Source organism: Sturnira hondurensis, unplaced genomic scaffold (assembly GCF_014824575.4).
Source record: "Sturnira hondurensis isolate 20B ecotype Veracruz unplaced genomic scaffold, ASM1482457v3 Scaffold0006805, whole genome shotgun sequence".
Lineage (NCBI taxonomy): Eukaryota > Metazoa > Chordata > Mammalia > Chiroptera > Phyllostomidae > Sturnira > Sturnira hondurensis.
The window spans coordinates 148,384-172,105 of NW_028079436.1; the positions used below are offsets into that span (position 1 = coordinate 148,384).

Consider the following 23,722-nt stretch of genomic DNA (forward strand, 5'->3'; position numbering starts at 1 on the left):
TGGAGAGAGGACACTGGTGCCACATTTGGCTGAGAGAGTCTATAGTTTTTCCATTATAATCAGAGATTGGGGTGAAGAAGCCTAAGGAACTGGAATGTTTTGTGCAACGTTTCTCCCAGCTAAACGCTTGGTCACTGCTTCAGACTTTTTAGGAGGAAAGAGAAAAAAGAGGAAAATAGAAAGAAAATGCAAGAGGAGAAACTTCATGGCAATGGCTGTTCAGAAGTTGAGAGGAGAAATTAGAAAACCAAAAGATGCCCCATTGTTCCTTTCTTTATACTTCCCCCAAATTCTAATTCTCAATTTTCAGTGGGAACCACTGGTCTTTTCATTCCATTACATCTCTTTTCTGATTGCCAGAAAACTACTACTCTAGCAATCTAGTAATAACAATCACATTACTAAGCAGCTACTGTGTACCAGCTATTGCATATACATACATATTCTCTAATAATACAAACACAATGGTAGGTATTATCATCATCATTTTATATAAGGGATTTCTCTGGCTCCGGACTTAGTCCTGCATGCATTTGCTAAGAAAAAAGAATACTCTAAGTGCCTGAAAACCCCCTAACCATGGAACCTTGTGGATGTTTATTTGGGCCACCTGAACACATCATTTGATTGTACTGTACTGTAACCCAGCAAGGCCTCGGGGATTTCAGTGGAGGGGGGTGGAAGTGGCACCTCACAATGAATGCTAATGAGTTTAAAAAGTCAGAGGGAGACTGGTTTGGAGAGCAGTGGATCTGAGGAGACACAAAAGTGGGGGAGGAGGGACACTGAAAGGAAGAGGACAGAGAAAGATGTCAGCGGAGACTGTGCATCCCCTGGCTGGGAGCCACTGTTCTGTATTTCCAACCCTGTGAGGCAGCCACACTCTACGACCAGACACTGACTTGTTGAGGAGGATGTGACGTGTTTCCGTGCAGTGTTTCTGGATTACATCTCGATACTCGTGGGGCTGAAGTGGCAGTTTCTCTGCCAGTAATTCTGCTGTTCGAACAAACCTGAGGTCTCTGAATCTGCCAAAGAAAGGGAGAAACCAAGTCAGCTGAGAAGGTGCTTAAGGACATATTGTGTAGGATGAGCTCACGGGGCATATATTCTCTTTCTTTAGTAAGAGGAGATTTAAACAAACCAAAACTAAGTATATGTGAAAAATTTGGGAGTCTGAGAGGGAGTGGATAGTCCACAAAAACTCTTGCAAAGAGTAGATAAATGAGTTAATGCAACTCGGTGCTCACCGAGTTTTCATATATTTCATGCTGGGTAACCCATCTGGGGAGGAGGTTTTGGCACCAATTTCCTATTTGGCTGGCCGGGAACTAGGATATCAAAGGGACCAATCAAAGGTATTTACAACAGAAGACACAGGGGACAGGGTGAGCAAAGTACCACCTTCGCAATCAAGTGGGTTGTTGAGCTACTCAAGAAAACTTGGAGGAGAGCTTTGGTCTGAACTCTCAAAACCCTATAGACCTATTCCTGACAGTTCCACCAAGACACATACATAGCACTTCCCTTAGCACACTGCCTTACATGATGCAGACACTCAGAATATATTTGTTGGATGAATGCCCTCCTCTGTGATGCTATCTCTTCCTATTTCTTTCATATCAATGAATAAATTGCCTTTTGCCACACTCTCCAAGTGCTTTTCCAGCTCTTAGGACCACCATTTATCTTCCTGACATCTATTCTATGCATTTATAAATCACTCTTTTAAATCATCAGTGCCTACCACTTCCCCAACGAGACCTCTCTCTATTTCTTAGCTTGTCTCAGATTTTCCTTCTTTTTTTCATTACCCGCTGTAATGACTTTCAGGCACTCTTCCTCCTAAAGCCCAGCAGCCTTGATTCCTTTTTGGGGGAGGTGGGGAACTTAGTCTTTATCTTGTATGGCCAGTCACAGAGCACTACCAGGGAAACAAAGAAACTGAGGACCTCACACACCACATTCGTTATTCAACCCCAGAATGGCCCTATTCACCACCTGATAATTATATTACACATCTTTAATTGACTTCTAATAAACTACCAACAATGGTCAGTAAATTTACTCTTTTTAAAATTTATTTAATTATTTTTCAAGTACAGTTTTCTGTCTGTTACTTACATCCAAACCCACCACGCCGTGCTCCCCCCTCCCTCCCATTTCCACCGTTCTTAGTTGTTGTCCATGTATCCTTTATATTTGTTCCTCTAAATCACTCCCCTATTTTCCCTGAAATTCCCTCCCCTCTCCCCTCTGGTTGCTGTCCCCCCATTTCCTATTTCAGTGTCTTTGGTTATATTTTGCTTGCTTGTTGGATTTGTTGTTTAGCTTCCTGTTAAAGGTGAGATTATATGGTATTTGTACTTCAACACCTGGCTTATTTCACTCAGGAAATGCTTACCAGTTCCACCCATGCTGTTGCAAAGGGTAGAAGCTCCTTCTTTCCTTCTGCTGCATAGAATTCCACTGTGTATATGTACCACAGTTTTTGATTCATTCATTTACTGATGGGCACCTAGGTTGCCCCCAACTCTTGGCTATTGTAAATTGTGCTGCTATGAACATTGGGGTGCATAGGTTCTTTTGGATTGATGTTTTAGGGTTCTTAGGATACAATCCTAGCAGTGGAATTGCTGGGTCAAAAGGCAGGTCCAATTTTAGTTTTCTGGGAAAATTCCATACTGTTTTCCATAATGGTTGTACCAGTCTGCAATCCCACCAACAGCAGAATAGAGTCCCATTTTCCTCACAACCTCTCCAACATTTGTTGTTTATTGCTTTGTTTATGATAGCCATTCTGACTGGTGCAAAGCGATATCTCATTGTGGTTTTAATTTGCATCTCTCTGATACCTAGTGATATTGAGCACCCTTTTCATGTGTCTCTGGATGCTCTGCATGTCTTCGTTGCAGAAGTGTCTGTTCAAGTCCTTTTCCCATTTTTTAATTGGGTTAGTTGTCTTCTGAGAGTGACATCATGTAAATTCTTTGTATATTTTGGAGATTAAACCTTTGTCTGAGGTGTCATTGGCAACTACGCTTTCCCATATAGTTGGTTCTCTTTTTAATACTGTTTTATTTAACCGTGCAAAAGCTTTTAATTTTGATGAGATCCCATTTGTTTATTCTTTCCATTATATTCCTTGCTCTAGGGGACATATCAGTAAAAATGTTGCTGCGTGAAATATCTGATATTTTCCTGCCAATGTTCTCCTCTAGGATTTAATGGTGTCACAGCTTATATTTAAGTCTTTTATCCACCTTGAATTAATTTTGGTATATGGTGTAAGTTGGGCCTCAAGTTTCATTTTTTGCATGTAGCTGGCCAGTTCTCCCAACAACATTTGTTGAAGAGGCTATCTTTACTCCATTTAATGTTACTACTCCCTTTGTTGAAAATTAATGGACTGTAGAGACTTGGGTTTATTTCTGGGTTCTCTGTTCTGTTCCATTGGTCTATGTGCCTGTTTTTATGCCAGTACCAGGCTGTTTTGATTACAGTGGCCTTGTAATACAGTTTGGTATCAGGTATTTTGATCCCTCCTACTTTGTTCTTCTTTTTCAAAATTGCATCTGCTATTCGGGGTTGTTTATGGTTCCATATAAATTTTTGAAGTGTTTGTTCTATGTCTGTGAAATATGCCATTGGTGCTTTAATAGGTATTGCATTAAATTTGAAAATTGCTCTGTGTAGTATGAACATTTTGATGACATTAATTCTTCCAATCCATGAACACAGTATATGTTTCCATTTGTTTGTGTCTTCCTTGATTTCTTTCTTCAGTGTTGTGTAGTTTTCTGCATACAGGGCTTTTACCTCCTTGGTTAGATTTATTCCCAGATATTTTATTTTAGTTTTTGTTATATCGAATGGGATTCTTTTCTTGATTTCTGCTTCTGCTGATTCATTTAGTATACAAAAATGCCTTTGATCTCCGGATATTGACTTTGTATCCCACTGTTTTTTTTTTTTTAAGATTTTATTTATTTATTTTTAGAGGGGAAGGAGAGAGGGAGAGAAACATCAATGTATGGTTGCCTTTTGTGCATCCCCTGCTGGTAGTTAGCCTGCAAGGAACCGGTTTGCAACCCAGGCATGTGCCCTGACTGGGAATCAAACGGCGATCGTCTGGTTCGCAGGCCCGCGCTCAATCCACTGAGCTATGCCAGCCAGGGCTTGTATCCCACTGTTTTGCTAAATTCATTTATTAGTTCCTGCAGTTTTGGGGTAGAGTCTTTCGGATTCTCCATGTACACTATCATGTCATCTGCAAACAATGACAGTTTTGTTTCCTCCTTTCCAATTTGAATGCCTTTTATTTCCTTTTCTTGCCTAATCGCTGAGGCTAAAACTTCCAATACTATATTGAATAGAAGTGGTGATAGTGGACAACCTTGTCTTGTTTCTGATCTTAGTTGAAAAGATTTTAGTTTTTGCCCATTGAGTATGATGTTGGTTGCAGGTCTTTCATATATGGCCTTTATTATATTGAGGAATGCTCGCTCTATTCCCACTTTGCTGAGTGGGAATCAGCAATCGATGGATTTATTTATCATAAATGGTTGTTGTACCTTACCAAAAGCTTTTTCCACATCTATTGATATGATCATGTGGTTTTTGTCTTTGCTTTTGTTTATGTGATGTATTACATTTTCTGATTTGTGGATATTGAACCATCCTTGCATCCCTGGGATGAATCCCACTTGGGCATGGTATATAATCTTTATAATGTGTTGTTGGATGCAATTTGCCAATATCCTGCTGAGGATTTTAGCATCTATGTTCATCAGTGATATTACCCTGAAATTTTCTTTGTTGTGTCTCTATCTGGTTTTGGAATAAGGATGATGGTGGCTTCATAATAGAGTTTGGGAGTTTTCCATCATTTTGGATTTTTTGGAATAGTCTGTGAAGGATAGAGGTTAGCTCTTCCTTAAATGCTTTGTAGAATTCTCCTGTGAAACCATCTGGTCCAGGGCTTTTGTGCGATGGAAGTTTTTTTTTTTTTTATCACTGCTTCAATTTGATCGGCTGATATTGGTTTGTTCAGATTTTCTGCTTCTTCTTCATTGAGGTTTGGAAGGTTATATTTTTCTAGAAATGTGTCCATTTCACCTAGGATTTCAAATTTCTTTGCATACAGTTCTTCATAGTAATTTCATACAATCCCTTCTATTTCTGCATTATCAGTTGTAATTTCTCCTCTTTCATTTCTGATTGTGTTTATTTGGGTCCTCTCTCTTCTTTTCTTGAGGAGCCTACTTAAAAGCTTCTTTCTTTTGTTTATCTTTTCAAAAAACCAACTCCTGGATTCACTGATTTTTAGAACTGTGCTTTTAGTCTCTATGTCATTTAACTCTGTTCTGATCTTGGTTAATTCCTTTTTTTTCTACTTGCTCTGAGCTGTCTTTGTTGTTGTTCCTCGAGTTCTTCCTCGAGGGTTAGGTTGTTTGTTTGAATGTTGCTATCTTCTTTAGGGAAGCCTGTATTTCTATGAACTTCCCTCTCAGGACTGCCTTCGCTGTGTCCCATATGTTTTGACTTGTTATGAGTTCCTTTTCATTTCTTTCCAGAAGCTTTTTGATTTCTTCCCTAATTTTATTCATGACCCATTCATTCTTTAATAGCATACCATTCAGTCTCCATGATTTTGGGCATTTTGTTTTTTGGTGGGTGTTGGATTCTAATTTCAGTCCCTTGTGGTCAGAGAAAATGTTTGATATGATTTCTATTTTCTTGAATTTGTTGAGGCTTGTTTTGTGTACCTTTGAAAATGTTCCATGTGCATTTGAAAAGAATGTGTATTTAGGTTCTTTGGCATGAGGGGCTCTAAATATATCAATCAAGTCCATTTCATCTAGGGTGTTGTTTATTGCTGCTATATCTTTGTTTATATTTTATTTGGACGATCTGTCCATTTGTTATAGTGGGGTGTTAAAATTCCCTACTATAATTGTGTTGCTGTCAATATCTTCATTGAAGTCCTCTAAGATTTTCCTTAGATATTTGGTGCTCCTATGTTGGGTGCATATATACTTACAATGTTTATGTCTTCTCGGTGGATTCTTCCCTTGAGTATTATGAAGTGATCTTCTGGGTCTCTCTTTGTGGCCCTTTTTTGAAGACTATTTTGTCTGAGATGAGTATTGATACCCCAGGTTTTTTTCTTGACCATTTGCTTGGAAAATTTGTTTCCAGTACTTCAGTTTTAGTCTCTGTAGGTCTTTGGTCCTGAGGTGAGTCTCTTGTAGGCAGCATATCTGTGGGTCATGCTTTCTTATCTATTCAGGTATTCTATTCCTTTGATTGCAGCATTTAATCCATTTATGTTTAAAGTTATTATTGATAGGTAATTATTCATTGCAATCTTGGTACCTATGTTCTTCTTTGTCTCTCTCTTTTCCTTTCTTTCCTTAAAGCAGTCCTTTTAGTATTTCTTGCAGAGCTGATTTGGTGGAGGTATAATTTTTTAGACTTCTTTTGTCTTGGAAGCTCTTTATTTGGCCTTCTATCTTGATTGAGAGCCTTGCTGGGTAAAGTAGCCTTGGTTGTAGGCCTCTGGTTCTCATTACTTAGAATATTTCTTGCCATTCTCTTCTTGCTTGGAGTGTTTCAATTGAGAAGTCAGTAGCTAACCTTATTGGGGCTCCCTTGTATGTTACTTCCTTTTTCTCCCTTGCTGCCTTTAAAATTCTCTCTTTGTCTTGGAATTTTGCCATTTTAATGATGATGTTTCTTGAAGTGAGCCTCTTTGGGTTCCTCTTGGTTGGGACTCTCTGTGATTCCTGGATTTGTGAGACTTTTTCTCTCACCAAATTAGAGAAATTTTCCACCATTACTTTTTCAAATAGATTTTCTATGCCTTGCTCTTCTTCTTCTCCTTCTGATATACTTATTATTTGGATATTATTACGTTTCATATTGTCTTGCATTTCTCTTAATCCCTCTTCATTCTTTCTGAGCCTCTTTTCCTTTTCTTGCTCTTTCTGGGAGTTTCTTTCTACTTTGTCCTCCCACTCGCTGATCCGATCTTCTGCCTTATCAATCCTGCTTTTCATTCCTTCCATGGTGTTCTTCAGTTCAGAAATTGTATTCTTCATTTCCTCTTGGCCCTTGCTCATAGTTTCTATTTTCTTTTTCATGTTGATATAGTTTGCGGTGAGTTCATTGTAGCTCCCCTGTAGTTTCTGGTAGCTCATTGTGAGCTCTTTGAGTTTCTTGATAACCAGTGCTTTGAATTCAATATCTGATAGCTGACTTGCCCCTATTACATCTAGCATTGTTTCTGAGGCTTCCTCTTTTCTTTAATTTGGGGATTCTTTCTTTGTCTTCCCATTTTTTTGTGAGACTCTTCTTGTTAGCCTCAGCTTCTTTAATTGATCTGTTCTGACTCCCTGGGTTTATCGTGTGAACTTCTGTGGTGGAATACCCCTGAAATTCAGTGGTGCAGTCTCCTTTAGTTATCCTGGTGTTCTCCACTTCCACCTACTTTTTTTTGTGATCAGTTGGAGGGCGAGGGAAAACAGTTTATGACAGCGAGAGAGTATTTTATGATATTTACAGTCACAGCCAGTAGAGAAGAGATAGAAGATCTCCAGGCTATCTATAGTGTTAACCATAATCTTCAAGCCAACTTGCCACTTTTAAGAGAGAATGGAGACAAGAAAAGTCTCTTGTTGGGGAGGGAAGGCTTGTGAGTTGGATCCAGAAAGCAGTGAGGTTGCGGGTGGTCAGATTTTGAGGTAAGGTGAGAGTAAAGAATAGTAAATAGGTATAGCACATGAGCAAGTAGAGTTACTCACTACAGTAATAGAATTCAGGATCTGTAAAGTGGGTAAGACCCGAGAGATGTGTTGTGAAGTATTTACAGTGGTATAGAAAGCAACAAACAAATGAACAAACACACAAAAAAAAGGGCAGGAAAAGTTAGGAAAAAGCAATAAGTTTGGAATGAAAGGAAGAAGGACTAAAACAGGAAAAAAAGAAAGGAGAGGAACAAAATATTGAAAGGTAAAGCAATAATAAAATTTAAAAAAATATATACAATTACTGAAAAAAAAAACACCCTCCCTTGTTGGTTTCAAACTGTCCATTCCAGTTTTTCTGGTTTCAGCAGGACCTCTCTGTGGGCTGGGTTGTAGGTGCAGGCATACACACGCACACCAGCCAGGCTACCAGACCGGGGTGCGGGTGCCCGCACACCCAACAGGCTGCCTGGGTCCCACGGGATCTGGTATGGTCCTTCCCAGTCCTGTGGCTGGGTGAGAAGCAAGGCAAGCTGACTTTGTAAGAGAATACCTCAGTCCACTTTCCAATAAAAACTTCTCCAGAAAGCCTGCTTCTCAGCCCAGCCCAATCCTTAACCTGACTGGTTACAACAATGCTCCTCTCAAATTTCCCGGGCTGGTGGGCTGGCAGGCTGGTGTGCTGGCAGGCTGGCGACCACAGAGATCATAACTGAACATGGCCCCCTGTCCTTGCCACCATCCGTGCAAATGCAGGCAGTCAGGTCTCTGCCCAGTGCCACCCAGCCCCAGCTAGATGGGGAGGGAGAGAGCCAGCTTTCTTCCAATGACCCTGCAACCGGCCCAAGGCTCCACTGTGTGCTGGGCTCCTGATGAGTCCACTGTGGCAGACGCCTCCAACTCTGGCTGCAGACGGAAGCCTCTGGACCCCGACCACGGTGGCAGTTGTGGCTCCGAGGCTGCCAGGTGCTGGCCGAGGGAAGCCACCGCCTCCATCCTTACTCACATTCCTGAGATCCCACCGACCTGTAGCTGTCTGGTTCGTCACTATCTCTGGTCTCTTATTTTCATAAATGCTGGGGAATTGTTGGTTGGGGAAATGACTGCACTGTTCCTCAGTAGATCTGCCAGGATTTTCTTCCAGGGGTATGAGAACTGGAGTCGCTCTGTCCTACTCCTCCAATTTACTCTTTCTTTAGACCACAACCCTCATTCTGTCTCCAAATATCTCACCCTTCACAAGTGACTAAGTAACCGCTTAGAATTTTTAAAGTTAAATTGTTTAGGTCACATAAGAAAATTAATCTGTATGTCACCTTCTTAACAAATTTTTGTCATGCAAATTTTTTTGGATTTAGCTGACAAAAGCTTAATGTATGATTCTGGTTCATTTTTGTGCCTTTGTTGCCTATATAATTTTCTTTACAGAGCCTTGAAATGCAGGTAGTAAGAATCCTTTCTTCTCAGTACAGGCTAGAGGTTCAATAATTTCCCATCTTCATTATGTAATCAAATTAAACTCACATGCATTATCCTCTAGGCACTGAGCCTCTAGCAATTTTACCAGCCTGTGACTGTGTTCCTTGTTAATTTCTAGGTTAATTTATGTTTTGGGGCCATAAACATGCTTGTAGTTACAGAAGTATCTTTCTTTATTAAACAACTACTGTGTCCCAAGCACTGTTCTAAGCTCTTCACCCAACAACCGCATGAGGTAAGCATTGTTATTCCCACTTTGCATATAAAAAAGCAGGGGCCCAGAGATATTAAGTTCTCCTATTAGTGACAGAGCAAAAACTAGAACCTGGCAGTCTAGTTTCAAAGCCCATTGTATAAATTATTACTCTATCTACTTCAACCTAGTTAGAAAATTACTTATTTTTTTCAGTGTCTTGATTGGCACCTCCAAAGCCTTAGAAAACAGAATTCAGTTCAAAGAAGGAATGCTTTTATTTTTAATCATTGGTGGGCTCCATCCTAGGTTGACTTCCTCTACAATTCTTTTCAAAAACATAGGTTAAACTAAGAATGTGAAAAACAAGTAAGTTCTTCAAGATAAAACACATTCTACACTAGAGATCCTCTCCAAAATAAAATATTCAAGCTAATAAGTTTAGCCAATCAAAATTAAACATACCTTTAACTTTTTGCCTCTAATTTTTCTAATAAAAGACTCAGATGGTGGCAGCTCAGTATGTCATTTCAGTGACCTTTCAGTGAACTCTGGGGGCCTCATTCTCCCACCAGGATTTGCACCTCTTCTTGAGGGGCTCATAAAAAAATGACAGTCTTTCTTCCTAGTGCAATTGAAGAATGCATACACATAAAATGTGGAATAGATGAGGAAGATGGCAGCAAAGTAGGACAGAAAGGATTCCGCTTCTTCCCACACATGGGAGAAAAACATGGCTGATCTGCAGAGGAACATAGCAAATATCCAACAGTGCCCCAGCATATTGAAAAATAGGAGTCCAGAAATTGTAGAGGACACTGAAAGACCAGATGGTGAGGAGAGGGCTGCAGGTCAATAAGGTCCGAGGGACCAGCACAGAGGCCGCAGGCCATGGCCACCTCCACCAGGCTGGGTGTCAGGGACCCAGGCCGAGTCTGCCTTGAACTCTTTGGGAGCTGAGGGCTGGCAGCAAGGTCCTTGGGAGAGAGAAGGGTCATCAGATCCCCCCCTACCTGGCCAGGCACAGTTTGAAAAATACCAGGAGAGACCTATTTGCTTGAAGTGTCAGAGACAAAAATGGGCACAAGGAAGCAAAAAAGGGGGCCTTGATCACCCATGGAGTCTGTGGTTGCCAGTTTGGGAGAATTGAGAGTCGTCCTTGCGTTCCCCCGTAGCACTGGGAAAGGTTCGAGCCCAAGCCTGTGAGACCAGGGAAGCCTGCCTGGGCATGGGCCTGCACCCCAGCCCCCCGCGGTGACTCCCAGGGAAAAAGTGCTCTAAAACAGGACCTGGATTCTCTCAGTAGGGCACTGGAGAAAGGCACCAGCCTGGATCTTGGGAGAGTTCTCCTGAGACAGGCTGAGTACACCGTGAAAGGAGTAAGGCCACAGCAATCACCCCTCAGCCTGCTGCAGCTAGTGAGACCAGAAGAAAATGGTTTGGCCATCTGGAAACCAGCAAGAAGTGTGTGTTTTTTAAAAAAGTAATCTTTTATTTTTTAACTTTATTATTGTTTTGTCTTTCAATACTTTCTCCTCTCTTTCCTTCTTTCTTGTTTTATTCCATCTTCCTTTCTTTCCAAACTTATCACTTTTGCCTCCCTTCTGCTACTTTGTTTTGTTTTTTGTTTCATTTTTTTCTTCCCCCAACAAGTGAGACAAAAAACTTGGAACTGCAAAAAAACCAGGGTTGGACCTAAAAAGGGGGCATCCCAACAGTAAAGACAGACAGACAATTTTCACTTTGCTATAGCAGATAAACTACAAGTTACTGAACATTTGTATTATTATTTTTTCATTATTCTTACATATTTTATTTTAATAGTATCTTTGTATTCCTCCTCTTTCTGTATAGTCTTTTTTGCCTTGGCTGAATATATTGTATCATTTGACAGGTTTCCCCTGTCCCTTCATTCATAGTCTATTGCTAATTTACTGTCCTTTACTTCACCTGTGCTCCATCAACACACTATTGAAGGTCCAATACTCCCTATTCTTGGTATTTCATGGATTCTGTCATATGATTGTTGCTCTAATATTTTTGTAAATAACAGTTGCTCCATAGTATTGTAAATACCACACAACACGCCCTCCCAGATCTTAGACCACTTCATTGTTTCCTGAACAACAATACTGTAGTGGTTAACTCTATTCTCTCTCACGCGACAGCTATTTACCATCCATTATTCTCACTTTACCTCAGAATATGACCTCCCACAATCTCACTGCTTTCTAGATCCAACTCACAAAACTTCCCTCCTCAACAAGAGCCTTATCTTCTCTCCAAACTTCCTAAAAAGTGGCTAGTTGGGTTAAAGATTATGGTTATCACTATACATACCCAAAGGATCTCCTATCTCTTCTCTACTGGCTGCTACTGTAAATATCATAGAATACTCTCCTGCTGTCATAAACCATTTTGCCTTCCCTTCCAACTGATCACACACAAAAAAAGCGTAGGTGGAAGCTGTGAACACCAGGATACCCACTGGAAAAGGAAACCCAACAACAAAGAAACCACCAACAGATAACAACAGAAGAAGATGAAGGAGGGAGTGGAAACCACACAAACCTCAATGTAAGACCTATCTGGAAATACAACTAAATAATAGAGAAACCTACCCAGTACAAACAACTGAATAAGAGCAAAAGAGAATCCTCAAAACCTTGTACACACAGAAGAACTAGCTTCAACACAACCTGCCTTCACCAGCACAACAAATTAAAATGGGTGGTGGACAGAGGGACCATCAGTTCAAAAGCTGGTGGGAACAACCCACAAAAGAAAGACCACAAAAAAAAACAAAACCCAAAGACAAACTCGGAGCCAATGTAAAGAACAGCCCAAGACCAGTGAGCTGGGGAGATCAAGGAGACTACACCATTGAAACTCACAAATATTATACCACAGATATTCACAGCATAAACCCAGGAAGCCAGAAAAAATCAATTTAAGAAGCTGAGGTTAACAAGAAGAGTCTCACAAAAAATGGGAAGACAAAGAAAGAATCCCCAAATTAAAGAAAAGAGGAAGCCTCAGAAACAATGCTAGATGTAATAGAGGCAAGTCAGCTATCAGATATTGAATTCAAAGCACTGGTTATCAAGAAACTCAAAGAGCTCACAATGAGCTACCAGAAACTACAGGGGAGCTACAATGAACTCACCGCAAACTATATCAACATGAAAAAGAAAATAGAAACTATGAGCAAGGGCCAAGAGGAAATGAAGAATACAATTTCTGAACTGAAGAACACCATGGAAGGAATGAAAAGCAGGATTGATAAGGCAGAAGATCGGATCAGCGAGTGGGAGGACAAAGTAGAAAGAAACTCCCAGAAAGAGCAAGAAAAGGAAAAGAGGCTCAGAAAGAATGAAGAGGGATTAAGAGAAATGCAAGACAATATGAAACGTAATAATATCCAAATAATAAGTATATCAGAAGGAGAAGAAGAAGAGCAAGGCATAGAAAATCTATTTGAAAAAGTAATGGTGGAAAATTTCTCTAATTTGGTGAGAGAAAAAGTCTCACAAATCCAGGAATCACAGAGAGTCCCAACCAAGAGGAACCCAAAGAGGCTCACTTCAAGAAACATCATCATTAAAATGGCAAAATTCCAAGACAAAGAGAGAATTTTAAAGGCAGCAAGGGAGAAAAAGGAAGTAACATACAAGGGAGCCCCAATAAGGTTAGCTACTGACTTCTCAATTGAAACACTCCAAGCAAGAAGAGAATGGCAAGAAATATTCTAAGTAATGAGAACCAGAGGCCTACAACCAAGGCTACTTTACCCAGCAAGGCTCTCAATCAAGATAGAAGGCCAAATAAAGAGCTTCCAAGACAAAAGAAGTCTAAAAAATTATACCTCCACCAAATCAGCTCTGCAAGAAATACTAAAAGGACTGCTTTAAGGAAAGAAAGGAAAAGAGAGAGACAAAGAAGAACATAGGTACCAAGATTGCAATGAATAATTACCTATCAATAATAACTTTAAACATAAATGGATTAAATGCTGCAATCAAAGGAATAGAATACCTGAATAGATAAGAAAGCATGACCCACAGATATGCTGCCTACAAGAGACTCACCTCAGGACCAAAGACCTACAGAGACTAAAACTGAAGTACTGGAAACAAATTTTCCAAGCAAATGGTCAAGAAAAAAACCTGGGGTATCAATACTCATCTCAGACAAAATAGTCTTCAAAAAAGGGCCACAAAGAGAGACCCAGAAGATCACTTCATAATACTCAAGGGAAGAATCCACCGAGAAGACATAAACATTGTAAGTATATATGCACCCAACACAGAAGCACCCAAATATATAAGGAAAATCTTAGAGGACTTCAATGAAGATATTAACAGCAACACAATTATAGTTGGGGATTTTAACACCCCACTGTCAAAAATGGACATATCTTCAAAACAAAAATCAAAGATATTGTGGCATTGAACAACACTCTAGATGAAATGGACTTAACTAATATATATATAAAGCTCTTCATCCCCCAAAAGGTAAATGCACATTCTTTTCAAGTGCCCATGGAATATTTTCAAAGGTAGAACACATGATAGGACACAAAATAAGCCTCAATAAATTCAAGAACATTGAAATCATATCATCAATTTTCTCCGACCACAAGGCACTGAAACTAAAAACCAGTTCCAAGGGAAAAGACCAAAAACACTCAATATCATGAAGATTGAATAGCATGCTATTAAACAACCAATGGGTCAAGAATGAAATTAGGGAAGAAATCAAAAAGTTTCTGAAACAAATGAAAATGAACTCACAACAACCCAAAACTTATGGGACACAGTGAAGGCACTGTGAAGTGCCTACTGGCACAGTGAAGGGAGTCCTGAGAGGGAAGTTCATAGCAGTTCAGGCCTACCTAAAAAACATAGAAACATTTCAAATAAACAACCTAACCTTATTCCTACAAGAACTTGAGGAACAACAACAAAGGCAGCCCAGAGCAAGTAGAAGGAAGGAAATAACCAAGATCAGAACAGAATTAAATGACATAGGGACTAAAAGCACAATTCTAAGGATCAATGAATCCAGGACCTGGCTTTTTAAAAAGATAAACAAAATCAACAAGCCATTAAGTAGGCTCATCAAGAAAAGAAGACAGAGGACACAAATAAACACAATCAAAAATGAAAGAGGAGATATTACAACTGACACCACAGAAATACAAAGGACTGTAAGAAATTACTATGAAGAACTGTATGCAAAGAAATTTAAAAACCTAGGTGAAATGGACACATTTCTAGAAAGTTATAATCTTCCAAAACTCAATGAACAAGAAGCAGAAAGCCTGAACAGACCAATAGCAGCAAATGAAATTGAAGCTGTAATGAAAAATCTCCGACACACAAAAGCCCAGGACCAGATGGTTTCACAGGAGAATTGTACAAAGCATTTAAGGAAGAGCTAACCCCTTTACTTCACAGGGTATTCAAATAAATCCAAAATGATGGAAAACTCCCAAACTCTTTTTGTGAAGCCAGCATCATCCTAATCCCAACACGAGATAAAGATACAACAAACAAAGAAAATTTCAGGCCAATATCACTGATGAACATAGACGTTAAAATCCTTAACAAAATATTTGCAAACCATATCCAACAATACATTAAAAAGATTGTACACCATGACCAAGTGGGATTCATCCCAGGGATGCAAGGGTGGTTCAATATTCACAAATCAGTAAATGTAATACATCACAGAAACACAAGCAAAAACAGAAGTTGCATGATCATATCAATAGATGTAAAAATAGCTTTTGATAAGGTACAACACCCATTTATGATGAAAACACTCAGCAAAGTGGGAATAGAGGGAGCATTCTCCAATATAATAAGGGCTATATATGATAGACCTAGAGCCAACATCATACTCAATGGGAAAAAACTAAACGCTTTTCCACTAAGATCAGGAACAAGACAAGGTTGTCCACTTTCACCACTTCATTATAGTATTGGAAGTTTTAGCCACAGCAATCAGACAAGAAAAGGAAATAAAAGGCATTCAAATCAGAAAGGAGGAAACAAAACTGTCATTGTTCGCAGATGACATGATAGTGTACATGGAAAATCCTATAGCCTCTACCAAAAAACTGCTGGAACTAATAAATGAATTTGGCAAGACAGTGGGACACAAAGTCAATATCCAAAAATCAGAGGCATTTTTGCATGCTAACAATGAAACAGCAGAAGGAGAAATCAAGAAAAAAATCCCATTTAATATAGCAAAAACAAAAATAAAGTACCTAGGAATAAACCTAACCAAGGAGGTAAAAGACCTGTACACAGAAAAGTACACAACAATGAAGAGATCAAAAAAGACACAAACAAACGGAAACATATACGGTGTTCATGTACTGGAAGAATTAACATCATCAAAATGTCTATACTACCCAAAGCAATGAATAGATTCAATACAATGCCTATTAAAGTACCAATGGCATATTTCACAGACATAGAACAAACACTTCAAACATTTATATGGAACCATCAATGACCCTGAATAGCAGCTGCAATTTTGAGAGAGAAGAACAAAGTAGGAGGAATCACAATACCTGATACCAAACTGTATTACAAGGCCACTGTAATCAAAATAGTCTGGTACTGGAATAAAAACAGGCACATAGAGCAATGGAATGAAACAAAGTGCCCAGAAATCAACTGAAGTCTCTACAGTCAATTCACATTTGACAAAGAGGGCAGTAAAATAAAATGGAGTAGAAACAGCCTCTTCAACAAATGGTGTTGGGAGAACTGGACAGCTACATGCAAAAAATGAAACTTGAACACCAACTTACACCATACACAAAAATAAATTCAAGATGGATAAAAGACTTAAATATAAGCCGTTAAACCATTAACGTCCTAGAGGAGAATATTGGCAGGAAAATCTCACACTGCAATATTTTTACCAATATGTCCCCTAAAGCAAGGAATATAAAGGAAAGAATAAACAAATGGTATCTCATCAAAATTAAAGGCTTCTGCCTGGCCAAGGAAAACAGCATTGAAATAAAAAGAGAAGCAACAGTTTGGGAAAACATATTTGCCAATGATACCTCAGACAAAGTTTTAATCTCCAAAATATACAAAGAACTCACTCGACTCCACTCTAAGAAGACAAGCAACCCAATTAAAAAATGGGCAAAGGACTTGCACAGACACTTCTCCAAGGACATACAGAGGATCCAGAGACACATGAAAAGATGCTCAATATCACTAGCTATCAGAGAGATGCAAATTAAAACCACAATGAGATACCACTTTACACCGGTCAGAATGGCCATCATAAACAAAGCAACAAACAACAAGTGTTGGGGAGGTTGTGGGGAAAAGGGGAGACTAATCCATTGTTGGTAGGATTTCAGACTGGTATAATCACAATGGAAAAGAGTATGGAATTTTCTCAGAAAACTAAAAGTGGACGTGCCTTTTGACCCAGCAATTCCACTGCTAGGATTATATCCTAAGAACTCTGAAACAAAAAATCCAAAAGAACCTATGCACCCCAATGTTCATAGCAGCACAATTTATAATAGCCAAGTGCTGGAAACAACCTAGGTGCCCATCAGTAAATGAATCGATCCAAAAACTAAGGCACATATACACAATGGAATTGTATGCAGCAGAAAAAAAGGAGCTCCTCCTACCCTTTGCAACAGCATCAGTGGAACTGGAAAGCATTATGCTGAGTGAAATAAGCCTGGTGGTGATAGACAAATACCATATGATCCCACCTTAACAGGAAGCTAAACAACAAAAAACCAAGCAAGCAAAATACAACCAAAGACACTAAAATAGGGAAGAGGTAGACAGTGACCAGAGGGGAGAAGGGAGGTTATTTCAGGGGAAAAGGGGAAGGATTTACAGGAATTAGTATAAAGGACACATGGACAACAACTAAGTGGGGTGGAAATGGGAAGGAGGTGGGGAGCACTGGGGGGTTGGCTGGGATAAGAGTAAAAGATAGAAAACTTTACTTGAACAACAATTAAATAAAAAAATAAAAAATGTGGTATAACCATAAATGAAATATTGTTCAGCCAGAAAGAGAATTGAAATCTGAACACATATTTGTATGTGGATGAACTGTGAAAACATCACATTGAGTGAAAGCAACCAGACATAAAGGACCACATGATTCCATTTGTACAAAATGCTCAGAATAGGTAAACCCACAGAGAGAAAGGGGATTAGTGGTTGTGTTGTGCAGACACGGAGGGAGAAGTGGGAGTGAGTGACTGCTAATGGGTGCAAGGTTTCTTTTTGGGATGACTGAAATATTCTTATATTAGTGCAGTGAGGGTTGTAAAAAATTTGTGAATACACTAAAAACTACTGCATTGTACACTTTAAATGGGTGGATTTTATTGTGTGTGAATTATATTTCAATTTAGAAAACTTTAAGAGAAAAAAAAGTGACTTCTGTATCCTTTGACTTCTATAATTCCTGTAGCTAATTTAGTCATTGATGAATTAAACTGAGACCACTGCTTGCCATACTGTGCTGAAACTGTGTTACATAAAGGAATAATACCCAAGCATCCATACATCTCCTACATTAGAGAAAGACAAACAGGTAGATATATTAGAATTCAGTGAGACATGTCATAATGGTGGTAATGGCTAATTAACACATGCTGGGTACTTATGTCAGGCACCGTAATGCATACATTAACTTATTTATTCCTCCTACAACCCTATGAAGTAGGAGCTCTCATAATCTGGAATTCAGTGTTAAAGCACAGAGAGGTGACATGACATACTCATATATATTACTCATGAAGCAGTAGAGTCAAGGTTTGGACCTGAGCAGCCTGGCTCCACATCTGTGCTCTTAACCAGTGTGCTCCAGTGCTTAGAGACATGGGTGCCAGGGAGCACAAGAAGGGCCACTGACCCCTTGTGGACAGTGTAACATACTTCTTTGTTTAGAAGGATGTGGTACTTAGGATTCTTGGATGTGGTTCTAGGATTCTTGCCATTTTACTTCAAGGGCAAGGCTAGTCCATAGTGCTCAGCATTAAGATGTTCTCTTCTATGCGGAAGCAATAAAGAGGAACAGGAAGAGAAAGAGTTTTTTTCTTACTCTGAAAACCATAGTTCCTCCAGGTTGAGCATCATGGAGTTCACTGTGTGCAGGTGCTCCTCATTCCACTTCTTGGCATTCCTGTAGATACTGTGCCAGGGCACAGGAGCCCGGATCACTCTTTTAGGGAATGGGCAGGGGATGCTCTTGATGAAGAGCCTCTTTCTCTCCTCTGGGTCCATGAGGATGTAATCAACTATAACCAACAAGATAAATACTGTTTTCAGCAGAGACAGTGAGTATTCTGTGCTCTTAGCTTCAACACTTAGGAGGTAAACACTTGAAAGGTAGGTCATTGGTAATCCCCTGAAGATAAGTAAATTGGGGAAGCTACATTCAGGTTCTGTTTATTCTTCCTGAAAGCATATCTGGGAAGGAGGTGGGTGACTGCAGAGTTTGGAGCACTAAAAGAACCTGGAATTGTATACTGTTAGAATATCTAGCATCATGCACGACAATAAGCTAGTATTTGCTGATACCTCATTAATCAATAATTGACTTCTCATACCAAAATAGTTACCAAGCAAAATTAACACAATGGATGACACCAGATACTTATGGTGGAAATTCAGAGACCAAAAATCTCACATGCTAAGGAAAGAAAGATTGGTAAAAGCTTCACAGAGAAGGTAACATTTGAGTTGGGTCATAAAGAATTAGTAGGATCTTCTCAGACAGGACCAGAAGGGAAGAGTACCAGGGGCAGAAGAAACAGCATGTAATAAACCACAGTTTCATAGCTTTTATATAACATACTCCAAGAGCTATTGTTCATTCTGTGGCAGAAATATCAGGTGCAAGTGTTTAGAGTTTAGATGGTAAGAATGGAGAAGAAGGTTGGGGTTGGAATTCAAAGGACTACACATGTTTACCCTTACAAGTTTGGCTCTACCCTGTAGTAGGCAAGGAACCATTAGATGCCACTGATACCATTAGAAAGTTTATTAGGAAATTGAAAATAACTAGGTAAGTTGTTAAAGACAGCTTTAAGCCAGATAAAACAGGAAGGTAGGAAACTAATATGATCACCCCCTTCTTTGATGTATTTCTCATATTATGCACCATCATTAAATAGTTCCCATGACCTACTATGAGTACAAGACCTGGGACCACAGATAAAGGGGAGTGAGGGTCAATAAGACATCTTTCACCACCATAGACCTAACAGACTGATAAAGTAGCTAGTACCCATAAGAAATGCAGAGGCAAGGCCAGTCTTAAATAACAGTAAAGAATGAGCAGCACAGAAGTCCCAAAGCAGAGTGAGTTGAAAGTAGAGACAAGAAGTACTGTAAGTGAAGAGGATGGAGTGAGCACAGAGGGTTGTAGAGAGAGGAAAAAAAACTTCAGAGAAGAGGCAAGTACTGAATGTTGCCCTCAGGCGGGTAGCTGCTTCACCTAGGAGCTTGTTAGAAATTCAAAGCCTTGGGCCTGCCCCAGGTCTACTGCATCAGAGTCTGCATTTTAACCAGAACCCCCAGGTTAAGCAGATGCATATTAATGTGTGAAAAGGGTTAATATAAGCATGAGTAGTGGTAAATTAAAAGGTAAATGATGCTTTTGGCATTTTCAGAAGAACCAGGGCAGAACACTAAGAGTGAGAGGAAAGAAGGTGCCCCCTACATGGGAACCCCCTGCCCCATTTCTGCCCAGCCTTACCAATGCTTTTGATGAGGCTATTGTAATAGTCATTTTCCTTCTCCTCCACAAGGGAATTCACCAGGGGTTCCAGGAAAGGACTTGTCAGCAGTGTGTTAGGAACCAGCTTTGAAATCCGAACCATCACTTCGTCCTCCTCAGGGGCAATCATGTCTTTTCGAATTCCATTGGTCAAATAGTAAGAATATCTCTTCCATAAACAAGCCACCAGCAAAAAAATGATCATGATTGGTAAACTGTGTCCACCTGCCCGTACCCATCAGCTGCCAATTGGTGTTCACATAGCACCCATGCCCACCCTTCACTCACTACAATCATGCTTTCTGACCCTGTGATTTCACATTCATTTCTACAAGATCACTGGCAAGTTTATGCCATGACTCTGGAGGTTCAACCAAAGCTGCAGAGATTTCAGTGAACTGGAAAGGACCTGTCAAATGCCATGCAGATGGGAACATAGGAATAAGTCTGGGGACAAGGGAGTATATCTGATGAGCTTTAAGAAGAGGACTGACAAGCTCGTTGAATGGATTCAAACAATTCATTCTCCTCAACAACATGATCTTCTACAGAGTACTTTGATCCTGTGGCTTATAGCAGTCAGTTGGGGAAAAATTCCCCAAAGACCTAGTGAGACTTACACTTCTTCAAATCCAACCATGGACTTTTGAGTTTAGAAAAGCAACAGATGCACAAGGGTCACCATTTTGCAACTTATGTTCTCAGAGGATTCAAAGGTACTGATTTCTAGAGCAGATAATTCACACACACACACACTCAGTAAACTGTTCTGGGCTCTGAACTCTGGTATTTTTAAAACACGCCCTGGATGATTACTGTTCTTCTCCAGGTTAGAATCACTGAGATGCCAACAGTAACACACAACAAATTGAGAGAAAGGAAGTAACAAGAACATACCTCCAAGTCTGATTCAGATGGCTTGGCTTCTTTATTATCTATTTCCATCTCCTTCTGTAACATCATGTTAATCTGCTCTTCTGGACTCATTGGTCTGCTTCCTGGGGGGGTCAAAGAGCTCACCACCTCCTTCTTCCTGGGTGAGGAGGTTGAGGTGTGGTAGGCTGATTTGGTCCTGAAAAGAAGACACAGCTCAGCCCCTGGTTCTGTAGAGGTTCTGTGCTGTCAGCCTTTTTTTTCTCCACCTATATGAGTGTCATTGATGACCTTTAACTATGGAACACCATATAGTTATGTCAGCATTGGTTTGCTCAGTTCATTGATTTATTTATTTTCTTTAGTCTAACATTGTTTTAGATTAAGGGGATTTGTAGGGGAAAAAAACTCTCACTGGTTACTGGGTGTCTGGGAATGCTGTGAAGCCAAGAAGTGGAAGATGATTTTAATGAGAACACAACTTTTTCTGGTTCAGTCTGGTGTTCTGAAATCCCTTGTACCCACAGGGACACTTACCTGGTAGGAATCTTCTTATCTTTAGGGGAGAACTTAATTTTCTTCTTGTTGGGCTCTGGTGAGGTTTTTATTACTAGAATAGTGGAGAAGAAAGACATCAGTGATGGCAGTGGCCTTGGGCCATCCTCTGTCCACAGGGATGTGACTTTCAGGACTGTCCAGAAGCATACAAAGGGGGTGAACTGGTGTGGTGGGATGAGCCAGGAGTTATGGGCTCTGGTCCCACCTGCACTGCTAATTACCTGTGTGACCCTGAAGAAGTGACTTCATCACTTCAGGTACCAGCTTCCCCAACTGTGAAGTGGGGGTGAGTATACTGTCCATTCATCCATATGTTTGAAAGGTATTAATAACTGCCTACTCAATTCACTCACCAACACTGTTGCTCTGTTTTCCAAATGTCAGGTATATTATTTTTGCATATTTTTCTTTAAATAGACTCAGAGTTTTAAAACTAATATATTTATTTTAAAGGGAATATTATATGACTATCATAAATAAAACACAAGTATCATTTGCAATAAATATAATCATTGCAATAGAAAAAGCAGTATCATTTGCAACAGACAGTAACTATAAATACATTTAATAAATGACATAAAACTCTACTATTAAACTTGCTTAAGTTTTTAGCCTAAGGAAATTAGGCTAAAAGTAATAGAGAAGTGTTAATGACATACTAATATTAAATTGACATTCTGAGAGAATCAAAGAGAACTGAAGACTCAAGATGTATTTTTGAGTTCATACTTCAGCTCCTCAATGTACTCCAGAAATAACAATAATAGACAAAATACTCTTTAAAAATTAAAAAGATATTGTTCCAACATACATATAACAAGAATTGCTAAAGGATCAGATATTGGTGTACCAGGTAGATTAAAATAATACATACAAAGTACTATGATGAGCAGCTTCCAAGATAGCTCCTAATGACCCCTACCTCCTGGTATCATGCCCTTGTGAAATCCCCATGAATGTAGGCTTGGCAACTCACTTCTAACAAACAGAATATGGCAAAAGTGATAAAATGTCACTTGCAAAATTAGGTTCCAAAAAGACTGTGGTAGAGCCCTCTTTCTCTTGTTCTACCCCTTGTTCTCTGTGAGGGAACTCAGAAGTTATAGCTGCTCTGTCAAGAGGGCCATGTGGTAGAAAACTGATGTCTATGGCCAACAGGCAGCGAGGACCGAGAATGTGAGTGAACTTGGAGGAGGATCTTTCCATCGTGACCCTTAGATGACTATGGCCCTGGCTGACACCTTGACTACATGCTTGTGAGAGACTCTAAGCCAGAATCACCCAGTTAAGCCATGCCCAGATTCCTGATACATAGAAACTATCAGATAATAAGTGGTGGTTATTTTAAACTGTTAATTTTGGGGGTAACTTGTTATATGGCATATAACAAACTTAACACAAGTACACAGAGAAGTGTTTGGTGCATTATAATGTAAGGTTCATGGTGCATGGTAAATACAAGGTTAGCTAAATCAATCATTTCCACTTTATAGATGAGGAGACTGAGACTCTCTGAGGTTATCTGAAATTAGCTGCAGCAAGAGATGAAGCCAGGACTAAAACCCAGGATTATAAATCTCCCTCCAAGACCCCATTCTGAGCTGTTATAGCACAATGCCACAAATACCTGATGGCAGCTGCTGAATGGTCTTTTCCCTAGGGACACTGATGGTGACTGGCTGGTAGACCTTCAGCAGGTCCTTCATCTTCAGGTCCCTAGCTGTCAAGGAGTAATTGTTGGCAATGGAATCACTGGGTCCACGATGGTGGTCCTGTTCTTTGAAGGGTACAGCTAAGGTCCATGATGTACGTTGCATCAATGGGGGATAAAAGCTGTGCAACATGACAGTCTACAAAGGAAGAAATGCAGAGTGAGACATAATAAGGATCATGTCTTGTAGAGTCTGGGGTCGGAAGGGCCGGGGCTATACTCTCATTGAGACTCATAGGGCCCCACATGCTTTCAGCTGTTTCTATTGGGGTGGCCAAAAATTTGTTTAGTTTCTTTCCATAAAATAAAAGACATATTTTTCATTTTCACCAATAACTTTATTGATTTGGATATTCTAAG

The 23,722-nt window shown here is 39.7% G+C and overlaps 1 protein-coding gene across 1 annotated transcript in view; it reads right to left on the minus strand.

Moving 5' to 3' along the window:
- Positions 1–23,722, minus strand: part of LOC118990125 (dynein heavy chain 3, axonemal-like) — a gene marked incomplete at its 3' end in the record, with an annotated part of 173,441 nt that overhangs the window by 143,524 nt on the left and 6,195 nt on the right. The window contains exons 3-8 of the mRNA XM_037050535.1: positions 23,279–23,501; positions 21,631–21,703; positions 21,118–21,292; positions 20,200–20,389; positions 18,541–18,736; positions 903–1,028 (exon numbers count right to left, since the gene is read on the minus strand). Coding sequence (XP_036906430.1) covers positions 903–1,028; positions 18,541–18,736; positions 20,200–20,389; positions 21,118–21,292; positions 21,631–21,703; positions 23,279–23,501 — 983 coding nt within the window. The remainder of the gene's footprint in view (positions 1–902; positions 1,029–18,540; positions 18,737–20,199; positions 20,390–21,117; positions 21,293–21,630; positions 21,704–23,278; positions 23,502–23,722) is intronic.